Here is a 15,901-nt window from a genome sequence, read left to right on the forward strand (position 1 = left end):
AATAAAAATGAGATCATAGAATGCCTACTATTGTGATAATCTTTTTTCTTTAGCAAAATATTAGGGATATCTTTTCTTGTCAATACAAATCTATATTGTACTTTTAATTCCCTTATTAATGCACATTTGGAGGTTATCACATGAAAAATATTGTAATAAAAGTTCAGTATTTAACTTTGTATATTTCTCATTATTTTCAATTTTATTGAGAAGTGATTTACATATAAGATACACATGTTAAGTGTACAATTCCAAGAGTTTTGACAAAGATATATACCTATATAATCACCACCCCAACCGATCAATATATAGATCATTTCCATCACTCCTGCAATCATTCTTACCCGCCTGTGCTCAAGGCAGCCACCAATCTAATTTTTCTATCACTATAGATTAGTTTTGCCTGTTCTAGAACTTCATTTACATTGGTTCATGCAGTATTGTACTCTTTTGAGTCTGACTTCTTTCACTCAGCATAATTCAGGTACTTCCTTGAGTCAATTTTAGCTATTTATATTTTTCAAGAAAAGTGTCCATTTCATTATTTTTTCAAATTTCTTGCCAAAGAGTTGTACATGGTAATCATTCATACTTTAAAAATTTTAACTGTTTATGGTTGTATCCATTACTTGTTTTCATTCATGTTATCTTTTTGTGTCTATTCTTTTATTGCCTACAATTGATTAGCCTTGATAAGAATTTGTTTAAATTTTTTCAAGCATTTTCTCTTGGATTTTTTTTTTTTTTTTCTTTTTTTTTTCACTAATTGCTCTTTTATATCTTGTTATCCTACTTTTTCTTTAGGCTCATTTTTTTTTTGAGGGGGGAAGTTCTTGGTTTAAACACTTGATTTAATTTTAATCTTTCTTATTCAGTAATAAAAGTTTTTAATCCTTCATATGTACTTGAAGTACTGTGTTGGCTGTATCTCCTTAGTTTTGTCATATAATATTCACGTTGCTCATTTTTAACTCTTCAGTATCATTTTGTTTTAGTGGGTTTTCAGTAAGTTTAGGGATAAATTTTTTATTTCTTGCCCATCAAAGACTTTATTATATAATGTGGTTTACTTTTCTATTCTGAAAATACCGTTGTAATTAGTTCTAGTTCTTAAAATGTTGTTTTTGCCTTCTTTTTATATATGTCTCTTTCTGTCTTGCTACTGGACCATATTTCTTTGTTTTTATATAGTCTCCAGTATTTTGGCGCATATATATTCTATTTTAAATTCTAGTAATTTTCATTTGTAATAAATGACAATATCTAACTGTAATAGATTATAATTTGTTACTGACAATTATCTAATCTTGTTTGAGAGTGAAATGCTCAAAAATGGTTTTTTTTGGCCCTACTTTTTTGGGTGTATATTTATTTTCTGGCATTTGCATAATCTGGTTTAAAGAGGATCATGCTGTAGGCAGTGGTAGAGGGGAAATGAGCTGGGAGGGAACAGAGCTTATACCTCACAGAACATTTCCAGGAGGCTAGTGAGGAATGTCTGATCTTCTGGTTGGGTTGGACCATAGTCTCTTGAGTCAGTAGGTGGATACTGGGAGAGGTTTGAAGCAGCTTTCCTGTATTTCATCAGGCTTTTTTTTTCATTGAGATAATTCACATATCACAAAATTAACCATTTTAAAGTATAATTCATTGATTTTTGGTATATTCATGAGATTGTGCAACCATTACGTATCCAGAATTTTAATCACTCCAAAAGAAATCCTGTACCTATTAGCAGTCATTGCCATTACCCTCTCCCCTAAGCCCCTGGTAACCGTAATTGACTTTCTGTCTCTGTGTATTTGTCTACCCTAGACATTTCTTATAAATGGAATCACGCAATATGTGATCTTTCAGTCTGGTCTCCATTACTGCTTCTCTTGTGTTAAATAAAGAGAAGTTTTCTGGTGCCATTTTAATTCCCTTGTTGCTTCTTTGACTATATATTTTGAGTTCTTTTCTTAGTGATTGCCCTGAGGATTATAATTAACAATTTATAATAACCTAGTTTGGGTTAAAGCCAATGTAATTTCAATAATATTAAAAAATTTTGCTTCTAAATGGCTCTGTTTTCCCTGCTCCTTTGTGCTGTTATCATCATATGAGTTATGTCTTTGTATAAATGTGTTCCCATGAACACAGATTTATGTTTTATCCACCTTTTAAATCAGGTAGAAGAAAGTTACAACCAAAAAATACATTTATATTGTTTTTTATGTTTACCAGTATAATTATCTTTTCCTGTGCTCTTTATTGTATGGATTCAAATTACTGCCTAGTGTTCTTCGGTTTCAGACTGTAGAACTTTAGTATTTCTTTTAGGGCAGGTCTGCTAGCAGTGAATACTGAGAACATCTTAATTTCTCCTTCATTTTCAAAGGATACTTTTGTCAGGTGATTGGGCTTCTTGTGTGCGTAGATTATTTGACATCAAATTTGGGACTTTTTTGGTCTTTATTTCTTCAAATATCCTTTCTGCTTCTTTATGTCTCCTCTCCTTCTGGGACTCCCGTTATGCATATGTTGGTATGCTTGCTGGTGTCCTGAGGTCTCTGAGGCTCTCTTCACTTTTCTTCATTCTTTTTTATTTCTATTCCTCAGACTGGATCATTTCAATTGATCTGTCTTCATATGTACTGATTCTTAATTCTTGCTTCTTAAATCTGCTGTTGAGCTCCTCTGTTGAGTTTTTCATTTCAGTTATTGTACTTTTCAACTCCAGACTTTCTATTTGATTCTTTTTTGTAATTTCTGTCTCTATTGATATTCTCTTTTTGGTGAGACAGTGTTCTCTTACTATCTTTTAGTTTTTAGACATGATTTTCTTGAGGTCTTTGAAAAATTTTAGAGTTGATTTTTGTTTAGTAAGTCCAACATCTGAGCTTTAGAAACAATTTCTCTTGTTTGCTTTATTTGTCCTGTGTTATGTCCAGTCTTTCTTGTTTCTTTGCATATATCATAATTTTGGGGGACTTTTTAAAATAACAATGTTGTAATCCTGGAAATCAGGTTCTCCCTCCTCCCCAAGGTTGTTGTGTTGCTGCTTGTTTTAGTAGTTTCGTTTCATGACTTTTCTCACCTAATTCTGTAAAATCTTTTCTTTGTTATGTGTGGCAATTGAAGTCTCTACTTGGTTAGTTTAGTGGTCAGCTAGTGATTAGAAGGAGATTTCTTTAAATGTCTGGAATGAATAAATCTCCGAGTCTTTACCAAGAGGTTCTGTGTGTGTGTCAGGACCCTTCTACACTCATCTGGGCATTTGACACCTCTGCCTTATTCTTTATTTTCTGCTTGCAAACAGCCTGAAGTTCAGCCAGAGGTCAGAGCTTTTGGGCTTCTCAGGTCTTTCTTGAGCATGCATACAGACCTGGGCATGTGTTATATAGCCAGGTCTTGTGCATGGCCTTCTAGATTACCAGGGAAATGTCAGAACTCTTAGCCCCTATTGAAATCTCATTCTCCAGCATTTTTGTCTTACATTCTTTGTTTATTCTACTGTTTGCTCCAAATGTTATCCATTGCTGTGGAAAGCCATGAGCTGAAACACTTGCCTGTGCAATTGTTTTCGACAGACATATCCTAAGGAAAAAACATCTTGCACTTGGCCAGTGCAGAGGTCAAATACAGACAGCCTTACAGATGGGGTCTTCTAGAGAACCTCTAGGCAGGTCAAATAATGACGGTTCTTTGAGAATGAGACTTTGGAAGAGTTCTAGCTCCATTGTAGCCCCTCTGGTGGCTGCCAGGCTGCACTGGGAATGCCAGTGGGCTGCTATTTTTAAAGTCTACCATATAGCTGGAGAGTGGGGGATGAGACTAGAGCATGTTGTAATGCCACAGAGCTTTATTCTCTTACTGATATGTAGCCACGTTTCTCGAATGGACACTCCCTAGGTTGTTGCAAGCCTTTGGCTAGTTTTCAGTGTTCTGAGAAAGTTTATTCTGACATTTTTTTTGCCCCCCCCCCCCCTTTTTTTTTTCCTTTTATGTAGGAGAGAATTCTGGAGGTCCTATTCAGCTATTTTCAATGATACCACCCTTGGGCAATTTGTAACCAAGTGAAATCAGAGAATGATATGAGTTGAAGGCTGGATATAAATTTTTCTTAATTCAGCTCTACTCTGCTTTATAATTAGTGCCCTTTTCCTCTTTTTCAGATTTAGGAACCATATGCCTAGGTTAAAATCCCGGCTCTGCTACAGCTTTGTGACCTTGGAAAAATTATTTAGCTTTTCTGTGTTTTAGTTTCTTCATATGTAAAATGGAGATAATTATAATACCTACCTTGCAAGGTTGTGAGGATTTCACAAGTTAATACATGTAATGTACTTAGAACAATGTCTGGCACATAGTAACTATTCAGTAAAGGTTAGCTGTTGTTTTTCAGAAGTTGTGATATTGAAAATTTTAGGTAATGTGAATCCAGTTTAGATTTTACTATATGTTTTAGATATCAAGGATTTATTAATTTCCCAGTGATTGTAAGTTAGAAAAGCACTATAAAAAATCATACAATATGTTCTTTAACATTTCTATAGTTCGAATCCAAGAAAATATACTTTTATTTTATGCAATATTTACTAGTAAGCCTTAAACAAAATGGAAATCCCAGATAACGTATGATGAAATAAAGCTATAATTTCTGTTCATTTTTTAAATTAGGTTAATAATAATGAAATGGTTGCCTTACAACGAGAGCCTAATAATCCTTATGATAAGAATGCAATTAAAGTAAACAATGTGAATGGAAATCAGGTTGGCCATTTAAAGAAAGATCTTGCAGCTGCTTTGGCCCATATCATGGACAACAAATTGGCACAAGTTGAAGGGTAATGTACAAAGTTTAGTTTTAATAATTGTGAGTTTTAGTTATATTTGAACTTGTTAAGGATCCTTGCTAGGGTCTTTATAGGTATTCTGACAACTTTTATTATGATACCTTCAGTATGGGTTCAGTAGCCATCAGACAGCTATCTTCTCACTTTAATCATTTTTATCCTTCTATTTAATCATTACCATGGAGGAAAGTGGACTTTGGTTTAAATATTAGGAAGTCCACACCATTTTTCCAAACCTTTGGCTCATAGCTTTGGGAGTTTGAAAGTGTTTGTTTAAATCAGAGGTTATAAACTGGTAGCCCATGATCAGATGTAGAGAGTTTCATTTTGTTTGCATGGTGTTTTAAAATTTTTCATTCTTTTTTAATATTCAAATATTAGGGTATTTCAGATTTTATTCATATTTTCCCCCTAAATATAAACATTATTTACAAATTTTTTATTGACACATTGACATCATTCCACATGACATCATTTGACTAGAGCTGAGTAGTAGCAGCTGTTCTTTAGATAGGCCATAACATTCTTCAGTTCCTAGAATGAAGAGGTTCTTTTTTTCTTTTTTTTTTAATTTAACAAAAAATTAAAAAAAAAACCCAAACATTTCCAAATAAAACATGGCAAAGTTTCCAGTCTCCTGTCAGTTACCTTTAGTCTCTAAGGTGTTTGCATTTGTGATCTCAGTTTAAGTATCTGGAATGTTTAGGATGTGGAAAGTTGAGTTTGGAAGATAAAAGAATTGCTCAGCTATGTCTCACTTCTTTTTTCTTTTTCAATTCATCAGGTTTTTAAGGTACTGAGAATAAACTTAACAGTGACTCCTGGATCAAAAATAGTTCTTTTAAAGCATTCCCTGTTCTCCCAGTAGAAGGCGGAATTACCTTTATTGGCTCTGTTAATAAAAGCCTCTATCCTCTCAATTAAACACATTTTACCTAACTTACAATCTTATAGGCTGTTCTTGTATTTTAAAATAACTTTAGCCCACCTTGCCATTTTCTAAAACTACTCTTCTGATTGTTGTGAATTTATTCCCTTTCGTTTTCCTCTCTTTCTAGTCTGCTGGCATAGTTCCTTTTTATTTTGCTGTGGCACACTTAGAATATTTAACAGTTTCTTAACAGGTATAAAATGTAATATTTCTAATTTCCCAATTTTCTCCTCCTGAATATAATAGGGTAGTGCCTTTTGGTGCAAACAATGCTTTTACCATGCCTCTGCATATGACTTTTTGGGGAAAAGAAGAAAATAGAAAAGCAGTTTTAGATCAGTTGAAGAAACATGGATTTAAGTTGGGTCCTGCACCAAAAAGTAAGTTGAGGATTTAATTTACTATTATATGAGACAAGGATTGTAAAACTTTTGTTTTCTTAAGTAACACTTTGACTTTTTGGCTAGATTAGCTTATATTGATGGCTCTAAGTTATAATTTGTTTTAGAAGTCTTTTTAAGAAAATTATTGATTTTTTTAAAAATTTACAGATTCACAAGAAGTTGCAAAAAAACGGGGTGGGGAGGTCCTGTGTACCCTTGTCCCTGTTTCGCCCAATGGTAACATCTGGAAATCCCTGAATTTTAAACATTCTCTTTGATAAATTATAGACAAGAATACTCTCCCTATAGGGAAGAGAAAGGATTATTTGTTTGGCAAGAGTTTGCTCAATTACATGGAATTATTATAATAATAATATGCTTTTTGGATGATTTAAAATTTAGCTTTAAAAAAAACCCCTTGAATATATTAAGGAAGTTTTTAATAAGATTTATTATGCAAATTTAAAAGATTGCTTATTAAAAAGATAAAATTTCATTTAGTGATTTCATTCTTTTCGTTTTGTAAATTATAGCTTTAGGATTCAGTTTGGAGAGTAGTTGGGGCTCTGGAAGAGCTGGACCAAGTTACAGTATGCCAGTTCATGCTGCAGTACAAATGACAACTGAACAGGTGTGTGTCTCTTTTATTTTGTAATCTGAAAGTGAATTTTAAATGTTGAAAATTAATGTTAAAAAGAATAAGGTAAATTTGGATTGCTAGTATTTGTGATCTTCAGATATATTAAGTTATATTGAACTGTGCTGTGGAATATATATTAGTTTGCAGGTATTTATGTAAAAATAAAGTGGTGATTAGGAATATATCCATATACACACACTCTAACATACATAAACACATACACATAAACATATATTCATGGGATGTTTTTGTATTGTTTAAAATTTTTAGTGTCCAAGAATGAATTAAAAAAATATTGAAACTTACTCCTCCTGCCAATAAGGTTGCAAATGCAGTGCTGAAAAAATTAACTCCAAATCTTTAGCTTTGCTCTGCAGTTCTTATTGTGTCTACTTTTTAATTCAAGATACTGTTAACGCTGCATTGGAAACTGAGGGTATGCATTAGTTTGGAAAATAAATGTATATAGAATTAATTAATGCAAATCAGTCTACAGAAAACATCAAGAAGTTTTTAGTGTCTCTACTCACCAGGGTTAGCCTTTTTATCTTCTAAGTGTAATTATCACATTTTGCCTGCTCATCTTAAATAGGGTTTGAGCCTGTGTCTGGGAGGCAGACCCCAAGATACCTCTACTAACTTTTTAGACCTGGCCTTATTTCTTCTAGGCTGCTGCAATATATTCATGTACTAATTTATAATTTACAAAAGTGACTGTGACATATTTATATTTCTATCTAATCTAACTAGATGAATTTTAAGAACCAATTAATTTAGTGTAGTATTGAAACATCCTAATATTTTGTGGCATATAGCAAGTTCCTTATTACAATAGTGAATGGAATGTCACTAACTTGAGAAAGAATCAAATGCATCTGGTAGGATATAAATGGTTTGAATACAACTAAGAGAATCACAGAATTTCAGCGGCAGAAGGAATCTTAGAAATAATCTAAATTACTAATTCATCCCTCTTATTTTGCAGGAATAAGATGTAGGGACACAAAGGTTAAGTGTCTTGCTTAAAATTATACATAGGCTGAATGTGACAGACCTGAGTGAAACCTAGGTCTTAAAACAGTCAGTTCTGTATTGTTTTGACTGTCACGCAGTTTTCTTACACCAAAAGCCACCTATTCACTGTACCTTCAATGAGCAGTGTAGTATCTGAAAGAAAAGTTAATTTTCTTTTTGATATTTGACTCTTGTAGATAGTTAAATGACTTGTAATCCCTGAAATAAGTGTAATTATTCTTTTAATTGGCTTAATATTTCTTGTTGCTATTTATTGTAGCTTAAAACAGAATTTGACAAATTGTTTGAAGATTTGAAAGAAGATGATAAAACTCATGAAATGGAACCAGCTGAGGTATTGAGTCAATATTATTTTCAAATTAAAACTATATTTGGGATTTTAAAATATGTTTTTAATCTATGCATTTTCTATGATAAAATCAGTCTTTTTCAGGTTTTTCAGGTGAAAAAATAAAGGGATTACTGTATTTTTGTTTATGGCATTCCTTCTCTTTATAGGCTATTGAAACACCATTGCTTCCACATCAAAAACAAGCTCTAGCTTGGATGGTTTCTCGGGAAAACAGTGAAGAACTTCCACCATTCTGGGAACAGCGAAGTGATTTATATTATAATACAATAACAAATTTTTCTGAGAAGGACCGACCAGAAAATGTCCATGGAGGAATTTTAGCTGATGATATGGGTTTGGTAATTGTCTTTTTTCTTGAGCCAATAATAATTTTATACACACACATGTATAAGCATGCTTTATGTTTAAGCATGAGGATGATTTTTTTTTTATTTATAAGTACAATATTGCTAAATATAAATCATTTTGGAGTAGAAAGAGATAGGAATATGTTGAAGCTGCTTTGGTACTGGATTTTACTTTCAATGTAGAATGCAGCTTTTCCTGTGGTTTTCACTTAAAATAATGCTGAACAATTTTTTTGTTTGGTTAAGGTACAGTTAAAATAATTAGGTAGCACTGATGATGTAAACATGTGTTTATCAATTTTCTTTGGCCTTTCAAATTCACGGTAACCTGTCTTTCATGGATTTTCTTAAAGAGAGAACAATGTTGCATGAAACTATGTTTATGTTCTATCACAAATAGAAAATTCTGATCAATGGATACTAAATATTATTAAATGATTCCTTACATTACAAATTTTATACTTTGGTCTCAACCCCTTGAGGGGACTACAAAACAATTTTGTTTTTGTTTTTGCATTAGCTATTAAAACAAATTTTAAAGAAATTATTAGTTAATTTAAAAATAACATTACTTGTTAACGTTAGCATCTTTCCATGAGAAGGAACTATTTTACAAAACAACAGAAATATTAGAAGAATGGCCTTGTTTTATATTTTTGCAAATTTCTTTAATGTCTAAGTTAATAGAAGACAGTTGGACTCTCATGTCTGTAATATATTATTTTGGTTGAAGTACGTGGAGAAAATTTGGCCTTACACAGCTATGTAGTTGGAAAGGGAGGAGTATTTTAATAGCCTTTTTAGACAATTATAGATACTCTTGATATTGCACCAAAATTCATCAACTAATAGTTTATTAAAGGTTAATAGTAATGTGGAATTTAAAATCATACCACTAGATTTTTTGTACTCTGTTCCATTAAATGCCACTTGTTTATCTTGTCCTTTGAAAGAATATTTACCTATGCATGATTTTGTAACAGCAGGCATTGCTCATTTTGAAAATATTGGTTCACTGAGTTATGCAGATCTGCCAAATGTTGATGCTTTTCATAATACAGTATCAAAAATTCACATTCATTAACATTAACACTGATTTTATTAGAAAGATATTTACATTTTGGGAAGCTGCTGTGTTACAAAGTTGTACATAAGTTTTTCAGAATTCTAATTTTTCCTTGAAAGCTAACATTTTATCATTGGCAATAGATACCATGAATTGTTTTCTTTGAAGGTAACAGTCTTGCTTTGTTCACTTTCAAGAAAATATCTGCCATTCACCGTTAGGAGAAATAATCAGTTGTCAGTTGTTCTTTCAAGTAAAAATAGTATTGTATGAAAAAAGTGGCTAGTTGAGCTTGCACTTCAGTCTCACAGGTGATTTTCTTCCAGACAACCTTCATATTTTGGTAAGCAATAGAAGTGTTTTATTTGTGCTTCCCATTTTGTTGCAAGAATGTTAAAAAGATGTGTACATAAGGGTCGAGATTTAATAAAATTTATGTGTACTGCTTAATCAAGGACATTAAGCAAAACTGGCATTTTTCTTTCACTGTCTTTTTTTTTTACCGTGTGTGGTGATTGAGAGAACTATGACAACTAATATAATTTTGTGCCAACTACTTTGCTAACGCACCATCAATTTTACACACCCTTGCTTTGTGTAGTATTAGTGTAGATGTCAACACAAATAAGGCCTTTAGTATTTTTATAAAAATAGTTTTGACCTCACATATCCAGGAAAGGGTTCTGGGATCCCACCCCCAGGACCACACTCTTGAGACTGCTGCTTTACACTACTTTATAATTGCCAGAGATTTATTTCTGTATTGCTGATTGCAAATTTAGCTGTGAAAAATACTGAAAAATTACTTGTTTCCATTTAAGAAAAATGTAAAAGAAATATTGTATCCTTTATACCCTATTGAAAAGTTATGGCTTTAAGCCTTGGTATGGTATTTAGATCAAATTTAGTAAAATGATTATCTAATATACATACTAGAATTAACTAATCGTTTACAGTTAGTTCTGAATTTCATGGCAAGCAGTTGTAGTTTCATGATAAAGTTAATAGTTCAGAGTTTAATATAGAATCTTAGAACAGCAGTATTTCAGTAAAATGACACTTCTAAGAGATGCTTGGAGTATTGTAAAGAGTAAGTCATTTAATAATTCTTAGTAATGGAGTGGGGGAAAATAGCATTTCCTCACTTAAGCAAATACCCATTTTTTATTAATATGTATACTATTTAACATATATATAAATGAAATCATCAGTACATTTCTGTGGACTTATAGTCATTTGATATTTAATAATGGTTTTAAAATTGCTTTTGGAATGATACCTGGTCAGCAGTTTCAGAATCTAACTATGTGTGTTTTTTAAACATTTTAAAGGGCAAAACTCTTACAGCAATTGCAGTAATTCTTACCAACTTCCATGATGGCAAACCTCTTCCTGTTGAAAGAATTAAAAAGAATCCACTGAAGAAGGTAAAGTAATTAGTAAGTGTTTTTTTCTTTGAAGCCTCTGGTTTGCTGTGACAATTTTCAATTTTATCTTTAAAAAATAATTGCCAAAATGCCTGATTTTCCAGAAATGTGGTGAATGTGCTGATTAGCGAAAGTTGGTACCACCTTTTTGAGGGCAATTTGGTGGTCTGTATCAAGAGCCTTAAAAGTGTTTATAATCTTTGATCCAGTAATGCCATTCTAGTAAAGAAGTGATGAGAAATGCATTTTCCCCCAAAGGTGTAAGTACAAGTTTTTTTCCTCCTTGGCATTATTTTAAAGGCAGAAAATTTGAAACTTCTTTTGATAAGGGACCAGTTGAGTTACGGTATAATCATAAAGTTTAATATTATGTAACTACAAAAGTCCTTTTTCTCTTAAGAATACTAAGTTACATGATACATTTTAGTAAAAATGGAAAAGCCAGGTGCAATCCGGTGTATGGCGCTTGGGTCCTCATTTTGTAAATATCTGTGTGTGTAAGTATACTTGAATGTATTATATGTACCAAAATGTTAATAGTGATAGGAATATGGGTGGCTTTTTTTAATTTTTAAGGTATGCGTATATGTGTATGTATGTATATACACACACATTTATAATGTGTATACATATAGTATATTTAATTTTTAAGTAAAATTAGTAAGAAAAAAATTAATGTTTAATGAGGAAAAGGAACACTATTAGAAAGGAACAATTATCCTTCATTCTTACCTGAAAATAGAAAGCATAAAGTAGGAAATAACTAAGCAAAAAGCTGTGTGCAAAATATCTCTCTTTTGGACTCTTCTGACTAGCTTTTCTTACCGTTTTTTAGTTTTCAGAGAAGCTTTTTCCTTATCATTAATTTCCACACTTAGTTTTATTTTCTTCTTTCTACTTTCATTGTGTATTTAGTCTCAGATCCAGTTCCCTTTCTTGCATAGCCCAACACGTTGTGTCCTGTTCTCCATATATTTGGATTACTAAAACTGAAGTTGTAGGTCATCAGAATTGGTAAAAACAACGAAGTGTACTTACCACTTCAGTCTCAATTATCAATTGCAAAATAGTCAATTATCAATAAGTATTTCCCTTATTTTCTTAAAAGCTTATCCATAGATTTAAGATAATTTTGTAGTAGAAAGATTTTAGGGGTTTTAGTTTGCAATAATAATTAAATAGGTGTGAGTTCTAGCTATAGAAAATAGTTGTACTATTTTATGTAGATCTAGATGTTCCAGCCTTATGGAGTGAAATGTCATTGATTTAAATTCCATTAGATGGAAGTCTAGCATGATTTGATCCAGGTTGGGCTGGGTAAAAAGTTTATCTTTGAATTCTATGAAGAAAAAGCTTGCTTGATGATCAAATCCCTGAATATAAAAAATAATGGGAAGGATATCCTTTATGTGTGGATAAACTTTTAGATTATTTCTGTATATCTGTTTAATATTTTTAGGTCTACTGTTTAAAATATGTAGTTGTACTAATTACTGAAGATGATTGGGTAGAACATTTGCTGATGAAAAGTGTTTAAAAATCTGTTTCTTGGAACTAATGGTTTTAAGTTAATCCTTTATAACTCTTTTAGTTACTTATCTCTAAAAATGTTGTGTTTTGGATTTCAGATATATTTAGAGTATGACCATGAAGGGGTTGGGTCGTCTCTTTTTTTTTCTTTCGTTTAGCATAATCTTAAAAAAAAAATTAATGTTTTTTTTTCTTTAATTGAGAAGTTGTAGGTTTATTTAAAAGTCATGTAAAAAATACAGCATTCCCATATAGTCCCCTGTTGTTGACACTTTGCATTTGTGTGGTACCTTTGTTAAAATTGATGAAAGAATATTAAAATACTACTGTTAACTGTAGTCCATAGTTTACATTAGGTGTATTTTCCCGTATACTACCCTATTATTAACACCTTGTAATAGTATCATACATTTGTTATAACTCACAAAAGAACATTCTTATATTTGCACTATACTAACCACAATCATTGTCCACAACAGCGTTCGCTGGGTTACACAATCCATTGTTTTATTCTCTGACTTTTCTTCTAGTAACATACGTGATTCACAATTTCTCCTCATGACCAAATTCACTCAGATAATTCAGTGCTGTTAGTTAGCCTCACAATAAGGTGCTATCGTCATCATTATCCATTTCCAGACATTTACAGTCAACCTAATTAGAAATTCTGTATAAGTTAAGCATCAACTCTCCATTTTCTACCCCCATTCTATTTCCTGTTAACCTATATTGTAGTTTCTAACTCCATTAGTTTGCTTATTATAGTTAGTTTGTATCAGTGAGATCATATAATACTTGTCCTTTTGTGTCCTGCTTATTTCACTCAACATAATGTCCTCAGGGTTTATCCATGTTGTCAATATATTAGAACTTCATTCCTTCTTACAGCTGAATAATATTCCGTCATATACACACCATACCACATTTTGTTTATCTATTCATCAGTTGATGGGTGCTTGAGTTGCCACCATCTTTTAGTAATTGTGAATAATGCCGCTATGAACATCAGTGGGCAAATGTCTTATTGAACCCCTGCTTTCATTTCTTCTGGGTATGTAACTAGTAGCAGGATTGCTGAATCTTAAGACAATTGTATAGTTAGCTTTCTGAGGAACTGACCAAACTGTCTTCCACAGGGGCTGCACCGTTTTACATTCCCACCAGCAGTGAATGAGGGTTCCTGTTCCTCCACATCTTCTGTAGTAGGCATGAAGTGATACCTCATTGTGGTTTTGCTCTGCATTTCCCTAATAGCCAGTGTTGTTGAGCATCTTTTCATGTGCTTTTTAGCCTACCACAAGATCTTGAAGATGCTTTCCTATATTTTCTTCTAGGAGTTTTATGGTTCTGGCTCTTATTGAGATCTTTGATCCAGTTTGAGTTAATTTTTGTTTGTAAGATGTGAGATAGGGGTTGTTCTAGTTTGCTAATGCTGCGGAATGCAAAACACCAGAGATGGATTGGCTTTTATAAAAAGGGGGTTTATTTGGCTACACCGTTACAGTCTTAAGGCCATAAAGTGTCCAAGGTAACACATCGGTAATCGGGTACCTTCACTGGAGGATGGCCAGTGGTGTCCGGAAAACCTCTGTTAGCTGGGAAGGCGTGTAGCTGGCGTCTGCTCCAAAGTTCTGGTTTCAAAATGGTTTTCTCCCAGGACGTTCCTCCCTAGCAAGCTTGCTCCTCTTCAAAACGTCACTCAAAGCTGCACTGAGTTCCTTCTCTTTGAGTCAGATCATTTATATGGCTCCACTGATCAAGTCCCACCCTGAATGGGTGGGGCCATGCCTCCATGGGAATATCTCATCAGAGTCATCACCCACAGCTGGGTGGGGCACATTCCAAGCAAATCTAATCAGCACCAAAATGTCTGCCCCACAAGACTACATTAAAGATAATGGCGTTTGGGGGGCACAATACATTCAAACTGTTACAGGGGTCTTCCATTCTTTTGCATATGGCTATCCAGTTCTCCCAGCATGTTTTGTTGAAGAGACTGTTCTGTCCAGTTGAGTGGACTTGGCAGCCTTGTCATGTATCAGTTGGTCATAGATTTGAGGGTCTATTTTTGAACTCTCATTTCCATTCCATAGGTCAATATATCTATCTTTATGCAGCTACCATGCTATTTTCACCACTACAGCTTTGTAATATGCTTTAAAGTCAGGAAGTGTGAGTCCTTCAGCTTCATTCTTTTCAAGATGTTTTTGGCCCCTTACTTTCCCAAATAAATAAGATAATTGGCTTTTCCATGTCTACAAAGTTGGCTGTTGAAATTTAAATTGGGATTGCATTAATTCTTTAAATCAATTTGGGTAGAATTGGTATCTTAATGATTTTTAGCCTTCCAATCCATGAATAGGAAATGTCCTTCCATTAATTTAGGTCCTCTTGGATTCCTTGTTTTCTGTTTACAAGTTCTTTACATCCTTGGTTAGGTTTATTCCTAGATATTTTATTCTTTTAGTTGCTGTTGTAAATGGAATTGTTTTCTTGATTTGCTCCTCAGATTGCTCTTTACTAGTGTATAGAAACACTACTGATTTTTGCGTGTTGATCTTGTATCCTGCCACTTTGCTGAATTTGTTTATTAGGTCTAGTAGCTTTGTTGTAGATTTTTTGGGAATTTCTAAATATAGGATCATGTCATCTGCAGATAGTGATAGTGACAGTTTTGCCTCTTCCTTTCCAATTTGGATGCCTTTTCTTTCTTTTTCTTGCCTAACTGCTCTAACTAGAACTTCTGACAAAATGTGGTATAATAGTGGACACCGCCTTTGCCCCTGTCATAGTAGGGTTGAAATAATGGCCACAGTGGTCCCTGCCTAGGGTGGGTTAAAACAGCAGTTGAGAGCTGGGATCCAGTGATCTAAATTCCCTGATAAATAGTCATGATCAGTTCTCAGCCATGTCGTCCCTCACCCCCGTTCTTTGGGAATAGGGCTTCCACATCCTTCTCCATCCCCAGCAGCCAGTCAGGGACCAGACTGAGGTGGTTTACCTCAAGAGTTGGGGCTGGGTGCTGGCAGCTAACAGGAAGCAAGTTACTCACAGATTTTTATCACTTTTTTTTCAGCCTCTTTGTCTGGCTCTTCCTTAGATTCTGAACCCTGATGCCTGGCCTCCAGAGCCGCAGAACAGTTGTTTTAGACAGTTTCTGCCTGTCTGCTAGCTCTTTCTGCAGGAGTGAGTCCCCTAGCTCCCTAGTCTGCCATCCTCCCTGGAAGTTCTGGATCTTCTTTTAAACTGTGTTTTTAGTAAAATTTAACTCTATTCAGATTTTTATAAGAAAGTATTTAAAATTCTACTGCTACAATATTTTTTGTACATTATCTTATTGAAAGCATTTTCA

General features: G+C 33.3%; 1 protein-coding gene across 4 annotated transcripts in view; it reads left to right on the forward strand.

Annotated features, from left to right (window-relative positions):
* HLTF (helicase like transcription factor) overlaps positions 1-15,901 on the forward strand; it is a 75,212-nt gene that overhangs the window by 3,935 nt on the left and 55,376 nt on the right. For all 4 annotated transcript variants that reach the window (XM_037842971.1, XM_037842994.1, XM_037842978.1 and 1 more), the window contains exons 3-8: positions 4,663-4,829; positions 6,016-6,149; positions 6,686-6,783; positions 8,087-8,161; positions 8,326-8,517; positions 10,924-11,019. In XM_037842971.1, coding sequence (XP_037698899.1) covers positions 4,663-4,829; positions 6,016-6,149; positions 6,686-6,783; positions 8,087-8,161; positions 8,326-8,517; positions 10,924-11,019 — 762 coding nt within the window. The remainder of the gene's footprint in view (positions 1-4,662; positions 4,830-6,015; positions 6,150-6,685; positions 6,784-8,086; positions 8,162-8,325; positions 8,518-10,923; positions 11,020-15,901) is intronic.

The sequence above is a fragment of the Choloepus didactylus genome, chromosome 1 (genome assembly GCF_015220235.1).
Source record: "Choloepus didactylus isolate mChoDid1 chromosome 1, mChoDid1.pri, whole genome shotgun sequence".
NCBI classification, from domain to species: Eukaryota; Metazoa; Chordata; class Mammalia; order Pilosa; family Megalonychidae; genus Choloepus; species Choloepus didactylus.